This window comes from Cucurbita pepo, chromosome 7 (assembly GCF_057944985.1).
Source record: "Cucurbita pepo subsp. pepo isolate OVF chromosome 7, ASM5794498v1, whole genome shotgun sequence".
In the NCBI taxonomy this organism is placed as follows: Eukaryota; Viridiplantae; Streptophyta; class Magnoliopsida; order Cucurbitales; family Cucurbitaceae; genus Cucurbita; species Cucurbita pepo.
The window spans coordinates 4,196,313-4,207,259 of NC_141804.1; the positions used below are offsets into that span (position 1 = coordinate 4,196,313).

Sequence of the window (10,947 nt, forward strand, 5' to 3'; positions counted from 1 at the left end):
AAACGATAGGTAACATCATTTCATTGCATGTGATTGTTGCATAACCCCAATAGGGGGACACTTACTAAGAATTCTAGAAATAATCAAGTCTCGTGCTACTTTATTTTTTCAGATAAGAGCAAGGCACCCATGTGACATCAACGGCGACATCGTACACCTCGGGACCGTGGCACATGCATAGGGTAGTTGTATTTCCATTTCATAGTCTAGGTTGAATTCGGTTTGCATCATTAGTATAGGTTAATATATGTTGAATTGTATTTGCATAATAAACCATAGGGTAGTATAAGTTTGTTCATTTTTCTTTATTTCAATAATGTTCTTTTCTTTTTCCCTTGTAATCATTTTCTCTTTCCCGAGGTAATAAAAGGCGAGTGTAAGTCGCATTTATGAACAGGGCTCATTTAATGTATATTTCGCATTTCAAGGTATAGTAATGACCTTGGATTAAATAGGTAAAATTTAAGGTCGTTACATCTCATCTCTAGAGCTCTGATATCAGTAATAGGAATAATGAATCTTCACAATATATGATATTGTCTACTTTGAGTATAAGTTTTCATTGTTTTGCTTTTAGTTTTCTAAACTAAAACCTCATACTCATAGAGATAGTATTCATGATATACTCACGATCTTTTCCCTCAAAGATTCATTACATTTGGATTTACGAGTTGGAACGATGATTATTTAAAGAAAAAAAAAAAAAAAAAACCCCAACATGAAAATACTTAAAATTAAAAGTGGGTGTACCTAACAAACATGGATACGATTACATTTAATGAGATTTGTCATCCGCAACGAAAGAATTAAGAGGGAGCTCACATAATCATATCGAGCCTTCCAAGCTGAGGGTTCTTCTGTAAATCCTTCAAATTCCATCTCACAAAGAGCTAAATAGTTATCAATTTGTCCCAAATCCATATTCAAATCTGCATGATGTTGCTTTAATAATTCATCCTCCAATATAACTCGTAATGAATCCTTGCTCATCTGATATTGCGAAGCGCAGCTCGTAAATACTTGTAGCGTTCGATTATCTAATTGTCCGTTTAGAGTTTGATTTGAAAGGTAAGAATGATCATCGATGACAACATGAAGAGTTTCGTTGATAAATATGGCGAGAAAACCCGTCAAATTTGACTTCAAATCTTCACGAGGATTAGAGTTGATCACAGAAATGCATAAATCTTTCAACTCACCGGTTCGGTCGCATGTGGCTCGAGTGAAATCGTTTCCCGCTTTCATCTCTGGATCTAAAGTATTGGCTGCTGCAGAGAGAAGAAGAAAAGTGAAGAACACAACAAATGATTGATTCATAGTGATCTAACTTGATTAATCTTGTATTATGAAGAACACTAATGAGAATAAGAGGTGTATTTATACATGTTATTTTCTTTTTAATTGAAGATTTAATCATGTTTAGTTTGTGATAAGGGAAATAAAATGTTGGCTATCTTTATTACCTTGCCATGTAAGGAACCTTTAGCTTCAAGAGAACGCCTTCTTTCATGGCTAAAAATAATGAACTTTCAGTTGGTTTTTTTGTTTGACTATTATTATAAAAGACAAAATAAAAAAGAAAAAGAAACGTTTCTTCAAATTTTGAGTAAAGGTTGGTATTTGTCGCACACCCAGCAGATGTTGTCTGCTTTGAATCGTTGCGTATAGCCATCAGTTTCATGGTTTTAAAACGCGTCTACTAGGGAGAGGTTTCCACACCCTTATGAAAAATGTTTCGTTCTTCTCTCCAACTGATGTGGGATCTCACTATTCATCACCCTTTGAGGTCTAGCGTCCTTGCTGACACTCGTTCCCCTCTCTAATCAATGTGGGATGTCACAGTCCACCCCCTTTCATGGTCCAGTGTTCTCACTAATACTCGTTTTTTTCTCCAATTGATGTGGGATCTGACAGTATGACCTGAAAATTTGACCCGCTCGGACTATCCAACCCATACTATAAAAGTTGAGTTGGGTTAAAAAAAAAATTTCAATTTGGGTTAGGCTGAATGTATGGAATAACAAAAAAATCGATGTGGGATCTCATAATCCACCCCTTTTCGAGACCGAGTGTTCTCATTGACACTGTTTCTCCTTTCAATTGATGTGGGTTTTGACAGTATGACCTGAAAATTTGACCAACTCGGACTATCCAACCCATACTATAAAAAAAATTCAATTTGGGTGGCTGAATTTGTAGAACAACAAAAAAAATCAAGGTTAGTACATATGTTGACATTTTTTTGATTTGGTCAACTAAACCAACCCGAAAATAGGGTTATAACTTTACCCTACACTACCCTACTTTTAAAATTGTTACAAAAATTAAGAATATTTAACCTTAAAACTAATGTTACTAATGCGTTTGACTTGTAAACGTCTCATATTTTAGTAAGATTTTAGTTATAAATGTAATATGTATTGTCAGTAAATAATAATAATAATAAAAAAAATTCGACAACTCTACCCGAAAATAGAGAGTTGTGTTAGATTGGATTGTGAACCTTATTTATATTTTTCCGATCATTTACTTAACCAATTCAAAATTTTAAATTGATCCAAAAGTTATCTTCAATTCAAGACGTGTCGGCGTAGTTCTTATTAATACCTTACCATATATATGTTTGGTCGTTGCTTGATAAAGTCTTTTAGTTTTGAATTTTGTTTGTTCATTGAACTTACTCCCAAGAAATGGACAAAATGTTTGTTACTATTTGCATGCATTATTATTACCTTACCATATAATTATTACTTTATGTTATTTTTAATTCCTTCATTTAATTATCAGTGTAATTAAAATTTTATTCTTTATTTAATACTTCTTGTAGTACAGAAAAAAATGGGATTTGACTTAAAATCTAATCAATGGACATTTAAGAGTTTGCTGTTTTACGAACTAACAAAATTAAGATGATTAATTATATTTTGTACTAGAATTGTCAAATTAAAATTTCATTAACTTGATTTTTAACATAAAAATATATTCATTTAAAAAATAATTCGTAAAAATATATTCGTTTACACTTCTAGTTACTTTGCTCAACGAATTTCTCAGCCACAATGCTTGGCACGATGCTCCAATTGTTGCCATGAACTCGGCCTCAGAAGATAGTGCCATAGTTCGGTGCATGATGATATGATAATGTGATGATAACGATGATATGATAACATTATGATGATACAATGACGATAATTCATGATGATATAAAATGCATGATGATGAGATGAATTAATATGATAATATTCCATATTAAAATGATGTGCATGTATTAAATGTCATGATGCATTATGAGGATGAATTTTCTAAGACACAACTCTAATTAATGTTAATGATGATAAATGTACGAAGATCAATGCATGTTGTCTAGGATAATGTGTGAATGATGTATAGGTTTGTGTCATAAAAATGATTTGAAGATGAAAACTATAGGGACCTAATGCATATTGTGTGTTAATATACATTGGGTTACTTCTCCATTTATGATGATGAGTACGAACGCATACACTATGATGATGATCATCATCATGTCTCGCATGATATTCAAGGGTTTGTTGACCTTTAGACATCTGACTACAAACAGCTAGCTCGACTATGATGGGTCCAAGGGGTGTGAACCGCCTGGAGACTCGCGCTCATACATGTGGATTGTGTGTAGGGAAGTACTACACATCCAATTTTATATAGACTAGAGATCACCTATATGATGGTTTTAAATGATAGGTCTCTAATCATGTGTTTTCATTCCGTGACCTCAACCGTGGGGATCACTTATTGAGTATTTCTTAAAATACTCGAGTCATGTGTGTTTCAAGTAAGATATGATGACAGTAGTGACTTTAGGTGAGTAAAAATCTAGGGTCGTTACAAGTTGAGTTGGGTTGGATCATGAACTCTATTCTAGTTGCTCGTATCACCAATCCAATCAACTCAAAATTTCGAGTTGATACAAAAAAATTTCGAACCAACTCAACCCGTGTAACCTATACTTCATTGAAAATGTTTTATAGCCCTTTTTCGATGAATGACACTTGGTAATTCTTTTCCCTCCATGAATGTTCAAGCTGCCCATCCTCATGCACTAGCTTCCACTGTCACTCACCTCTATAAATACAACGCTTCTAGTTTCAACAATCAGCTTGTCTCTCCCTTATAACTCAATCATGGCATTCCAACATGTTATGTTCTTCACACTCTCCATCTTACTTCTTCATTTTCTTAAATTTTCTAATACCTTTGACTTCAATTCCACAGTTTCCTTAGACGGTACGGGAAACTTCGTTAAAATCAGTGACGCCATAGTCGCTGCACCGAACTTCACCACCACCAGATTTTACATTCACATCAAACCCGGAATCTATAACGAACATATCGAAGTTCCATTTCAAAAAACATTCATTTCGTTGATCGGAGACAACGCTTCTACAACAATCATCGTTGATAATCGAAGCAAAGCCACTGGATTCTCCACTGCAAATTCAGCTACTCTAAGTAAGCTTCAATTCATGTTAATTTTGTTCATGTATGTGATATCTGACACTGGTTGGGGAGGAGAATGAAACACTCTTTATAAGGATGTGGAAACCTTTTCCTAGCAGAAGGTTTTAAACCCTTGAGGGAAGCCCGAAAGGGAAAGTCCAAAGAGGACAATATTTGCTAGCAGTGGGCCTGGACTGTTCAAATGATATCAGAACACCGGACCATGTGCGAGTGAGGAGGCTGTTCCCTGAAGGGGGTAGACACGAGGCGGTGTGCAAGTAAGAATGCTGGGCCCCGAAAGGGGTGGATTTGGTAGGGTCCCGCTGGGCCCTGAAGTGCGGTGAAAGTGGGGTAGATTATGCTATCCCACATTGGTTGGAAGGAGAACGAAACACCTTGTATAAGGATGTGGAAACCTTTCCTTAGCAGACGCACTTTAAGCCTGGAGGGGAAGCCTGAAAGGGAAGGGGAAAGTCCAAAGAGGACAATATCTGGGTCTGGACGGTTACAAATGGTATCAAAGCCAGACACCGGACCATGTGCCAGCAAGGAGGTTGTTCCCCGAAGGGGGTAGACACGAGCAGTGTTCCAGTAAGGATGCTGGGCCCCGAAAGGGGTGGATTTGGTGGGGGTCCCGCTGGGCCCTAAAGTGGGGTGGATTGTGCTATCCCATATTGGTTAGGAGGAGAACGAAACACCCTTTATAAGGATGTGGAAATCTTTCCTTAGCGGATGCGTTTTAAAGTCTTGAGAGGAAGCTCGAAGATTGGGGAAGAGAACGAAACACCCTTTATAAGGATGTGGAAACCTTTCCTTAGCGGACGCGTCTTAAAGTTAAGGAAAGCCCAAGGAGGATAATATCTGCTAGCTTTTAAAGCCTTTGGGGGAAGCCCAAGGGAAAGGCCGAAGAGAACAATATGGAGGTGAGTTGGGCTGTTACAAGTTCTTAATCAAAATTATAACCCAAAACCCATTTTCAGCTGTAAATGGAGCAAACTTCATGGCTAAGTTCCTCACATTTCAAAACTCTGCCGGACCAAAAATGGGTCAAGCTGTGGCTGTTCTTGATCAAGCTAAACACACAGCTTACTATAAATGCGTGTTCTTGGGGTATCAAGACACTCTCTATGCTGCAGCCGTACCCCAATTCTTCAAAGAGTGTGATATCTACGGCACAGTTGACTTCATTTTTGGAAATGGGCTCGTTGTATTCCAAGACTGTAACATATACGCTAGATTAGTAGATATCCACACCACGGTGACTGCACAATCCAAAGCCAATTTAGACGAACAAAGCGGGTTCGTCTTTCAAAATTGCACCGTGACGGTGTCGCCGGAGATAGCATCGAGTAGGGATAAGGTATTAGTGTTTCTTGGACGGCCTTGGAGAGCATATTCAATGGTGGCTTTCGTTGAGTCATTTCTTGACAATGTTGTTCAGCCTAAAGGATGGTTAGAGTGGTTGGGAGTGCCGGTGAACCTATTGTATTATGGTGAATACAATAATAGAGGTGGAGGAGCTAACACTTCACAAAGAGTGGATTGGCCTGGTTTCCATGTACTCCATAGTTTAACCGACGTTGCTAATTTTACGGTCGAGAATTTTATTAATGGAACTACATGGTTGCCAGAAACAACCATACCCTTCAGAGCGGGTTTGTAGGTTTTGTTAAGAACTAGCTTCGTAATAAAATTACGAGTTTAAATAGTAGCCTAAAACGATGGAACAACGAACCTTGGTAATGATATCATATTGTGAAATGCAGCTCGTAAATACTTGTAGCGTCCGATTCTCTAATTGTTTGTTTAGAGCTTGATTGAAAAGGTAAAGATTTCAAGTTATTTTCTTTTTAATTGAAGATTTAATTTGTAATAAGGGAAATGAAATGTTGGCTATCTTTATTAGCTTGCCATGTAAAGAACCTTTAGCTTCAAGAGAAAGCCTTCTTTCATGGTTGAAATAATGAAGTTTCAGTTTGGTTTTTTTGTTTGACTATTATTATTATTATTATAAAAGACAAAGTAAAAAAAAAAAACAACGTTTCTTCAAATTTTGAATAAAGGAAAACTAAATATTTTTTAGTGGAGGTATTTGTCGTACCGTTAATAGATATTATCCGCTTTGAATGGTTACGTATAGCTATTAACCTCACGGTTTTAAAACGCTGCTAGGGAGAGGTTTTCACTCCCTTATAAAGAATGTTTCGTTCTCCTCTTCAACTGATGTGGGATCTCACAATCCATCTCCTTTGGAGCCAGCGTTCTCAGTGACACTCGTTTCTTTCTTTCTCCCTAACAGATATTATCCGCTTTGAATCGTTACGTATAGTCATCAACCTCACGGTTTTAAAACGCGTCTGCTAGGGAGAGGTTCACACCCTTATAAAAAATGTTTCGTTCTCCTCTCCAACCAATGTGGGATTTCACAATCCACCTCCTTTGGGTCTAGCGTTCTCGATGACACTCGTTTTTTTCTCCAATTGATGTAGGATCTCACAATCTACCTTCTTTTAGGGTCTAGTGTTCTCACTGGCGCTCATTCCTCTCTCCGATCGATGTGGGATCTCACAGTATGATCTGAAAATTCAACTAACTCGAACAATCCAACCCATATTATAAAAGTTGAGTTGGGTTAATTGGTTTTTTCCAACTGGGTTAGGCTGAATCTATAGAACAAAAAAAAAAAAAAAAAAAAAAAAAAAAAGTTTTAGTTATAAATGTGATACGTATTGTCCGTAAATAATAATAATAAAAATAAAATAGCCCGACAACTCTACATGAAAATAGAGAATTGTGTTAGATTGGTTCGAGTCACTTACTCAACCAATTCAAAATTTCAAATTGATCGAACGAAGTATGTTCTTGTTATTACCTTACCATATATATGTTTGGTGGTTGCTTGATAAAGTCTTTTAGTTTTGAATTTTGTTTGCTTATTGAACTTACTCTAAAGAAATGGACAAAACGTTTGTTACTATTTGCATGCATTATTATTAGCTTACCATATAATTATTACTTTATGTTATTTTTAATTCCTTTATTTAATTATGAGTGTAATTAAAGTTTTATTCTTTATTTAATATTTTCTTTAGTACAGACAAAAATGAGATTTGACCATATGGCATTTGATGTGTGTTTTATGCTTGCAATGAAACAAAACTAATTATCACTTAAAAGCTCATCAATATATTGGTAGAGTCTCTTGCATCAGCTATGAACTTATTTGAATTGGGTTGGGTCGGATTCAAATAAATTAAAACTTTCATTGGTTGGTTCATGAATTTTTATAAAATTAGATTGGATTGAATCGAACTAAGGATTTTTTCTTTTTTTTTTTTTTTTTTTTTTTTTTTTTAATTTTAAAATATACATTTTTGCTTACGATACGGGCAATGTCTCTAGATTTCTACTTAACCTAAAGTCGTTATCATCTTTATAACTTATGCTATTATGCAGAATTAAACATTTAAAATTTTATCATAAAACATTGTCATGGAAATAAAATACTACTATCCTATGCATGTATCATGGTCTTGACTTGCAATGCCGATGTCTTGCCTTTAATCTGAAATAGAAGTAGTACACTGCTTGAATATTTTAAGAAACACTCAGTAAGTGACCCCACTATTGAGGTAAGGGAAGGTAAATGCATGCAACTCATGATTAAGGATCTATCGTTAAAAACTATCATAGGGGTGACATGTAGTCCGGAAAAAATTGGATGTGTAATACTTCCCTACACATGACCCACATGTGCGAGTGTGAGTCTCCAGGTGGTTCGCACTCCCTTTGGACCCATCATAGTTGAGCTAGCTATCTGGAGCGACGTCTGGAGGACATTAGACCCCCAAGTATCATGCGAGTCATGATCATCATCATCATCATTATAGTGTACGCGTCCGTACTTATCATTATAAATGGAGAAGTTAACCAATGTATATGTACACACAAAATGCTTGAGATCACATTTTTATCTTTAAATCATCTTTATGACACAACCCTATCCCCATCCACATATTACTCTAAGTAACATGTATGCATTTGCCTTCCTACGATCATCATCATTAACATTATCTAAGGTTATGTCTTAGAAAATCATTGTTATAATGCCTCATGGCATTTAATACATGTACATCATCTTAATATGGAATAACGTCGTATTAAGTCATCACATCATCATACATCTTACATCGTCATGTTATCATGTATCATCATCATCATTTCTTAAAATTTAGAAGGAGGGGGTTGACATTCACTATAAAAGGAAGGTCCCTCACTTCATTTGAGCGTACCACTTGAACAGTTCAATCCAGTCGGAGAATACATTTTCTGACAGTTGAATGCCAACATTTTGATTTATCTAACTTGGGATATGCTCGGACCCTTTCCTCCTAGTTTCAATTTTTCGTAAGCGTTTAAAATTAGCATGACAATCTTAGTTTAAATTATTTTATTCAAAATTAGGGTTAGCTAGTTTAAGTTAAGTAAGTTTAAACTATTTTATGCAAAATTAGGCTTAGCTAGTTTAAGTTATTAGAAATAAGTTTAAACTATTTTATGCAAAACTAGGTGAGCCAATTCTCATAGTAGAATTCTAATTTATGATGTTGGACTCGAATTAAATTTAAGAGAGCAATGTTAAGCTAGCATCAAATGTCGTAGTAACTGCGGCCTAGGACAACCAAGTAAGTGACTTTACTATCGGATCGGTCAGAACACTTGTTTTATATATAATGACACGTGCCTAGTGGCTCTTGCACGTGTCATTTATGCTTTATGTTTTATGATGATGTGATGACGTTATATGATGATGTTATATGATGATGTGATGACGTTATATGATGATGTGATGATGTTATATGATGATATGATGACGTTATATGATAATGTGATAACGTTAGATGATAATATGATGATGTTATATGATGATGTTATATGATGACTTGCTGACGTTATATATATATATATATATATAAATTAATATTTAATATATTAAATATATTAAAATATAAAATTGTATTTATTGTATTTGATATATTAAATATTAGGACAATTAATGTATTCATAGACCCCAAATAAAAATATATATTTAAAATTTAAATCTCTTAGTTTTATATATATATATATAATAACATTTAAATATGATTTAATAAGATATTAAACCCTAATATATAAGAGGTTTAAATATATTATTTGACAAAGATGGTTAAATACTTTCTAATATTCTCACTCTTTCTCCGGGAGGCACCCACAAGATTTTGCCTTGTGTTCAAGTCATAGCAGAGAAGATTTTGTTGAATGTGGAAGAATTTTTGCATTCTTGGAATATATCATGAAGGTTAGGCTCCCACAAGTTTGGGCCTTGTTCAAATCATATCAAGGAAGATCTTGTGGAATGTGAAGAACTTTTGTATTGTTGGAATACATCAACGAAGTTTGCAAGTTGCGATTTCTACAAACGTAGAGTTCTTATTCTCATATTAATTTTTTTTATTTTAATTCTTAATAAAACCAAAATTGTTCACAATGCTTCCACCTTCCACTATCAGACTGAAGAGTTCATTCCCTTCATTTGTCATTTTGTATTAGCACACATTCTAAACCCTTCTCCCTACATCACTATATGCCATAAAGTTTATGGAACCATTTAGAACCGTGATCACGATTATTGTCACTAATTTTTCCTTAAGCTCTATGAAGCTTCTCGCAAGCTTTGCTCCACATGAAGCGCTTCTCCCCCTAGAGTCAACTAGGGCAATGTTGCAAGGATCTTTGAGAAATATCAAATGAACCTCTTGTGGTTGGGGCCAAATCATCACTACATCTACTTTCACTGGATGACGTATCTAAGGAAAGTCATCTCCAGAAGCTAAAATTTGCACTTCAAGAACTTAACATATAATGGATGTGCTCTTAACATAAAAAGCTCTTATCACGTGTGTTCCATGTCTGCATCTGTTCTGGAGTACCCAAATAGATCATCTATGAACAATATCATGAATGTGTTAAGAAAGTCCTTGAATACCATGTTCATCAATTCCATAAATGTTGTGGAGACATTAGTCAATCTAAAGAGCATTATTGTAAACTAATAATACTTATGTTTGTTTTTTAATGTGGTCTTGGGTATATCTTCCTCTGTAATCCTCAACCGATGATGCCTAGACCACAAGTCTGCAGAATATTGAAGCTCCTTGTAACTAATCAAATAGGTCGTTGTTAACTGGCAAAGGATACTTGTTCTTTAGTTAGGTTGTTCGCTCCTTGGGCTCCTAAGGACAACATATTCAACCTATTATGCAATAGATTTTACAACTTCAACTCGGTGTGGGACATCCTGAGCCCTCAAGAGATTAGAGTGATACGTCATAAGGATGTGTTAAATTAATATCCTAAGTATTGAAGTTGGATTTGGCTAATTCCGCCATAAAGGAAATTTTTTATATTTAAGAATACCAAGATCGGTGTTTT

At 35.1% G+C, this 10,947-nt stretch overlaps 1 protein-coding gene across 1 annotated transcript; it reads left to right on the forward strand.

The window, feature by feature from the left end:
- The first annotated feature begins 4,148 nt into the window (after positions 1–4,148).
- LOC111799082 (putative pectinesterase/pectinesterase inhibitor 39) lies at positions 4,149–6,260 on the forward strand. Its single transcript, XM_023682480.2, has 2 exons — positions 4,149–4,488; positions 5,457–6,260. Exons 1-2 carry the CDS (start codon positions 4,161–4,163, stop codon positions 6,137–6,139), a joined length of 1,011 nt encoding a protein of 336 aa, XP_023538248.2. The 5' UTR covers positions 4,149–4,160; the 3' UTR covers positions 6,140–6,260.
- Positions 6,261–10,947: the final 4,687 nt, after the last annotated feature.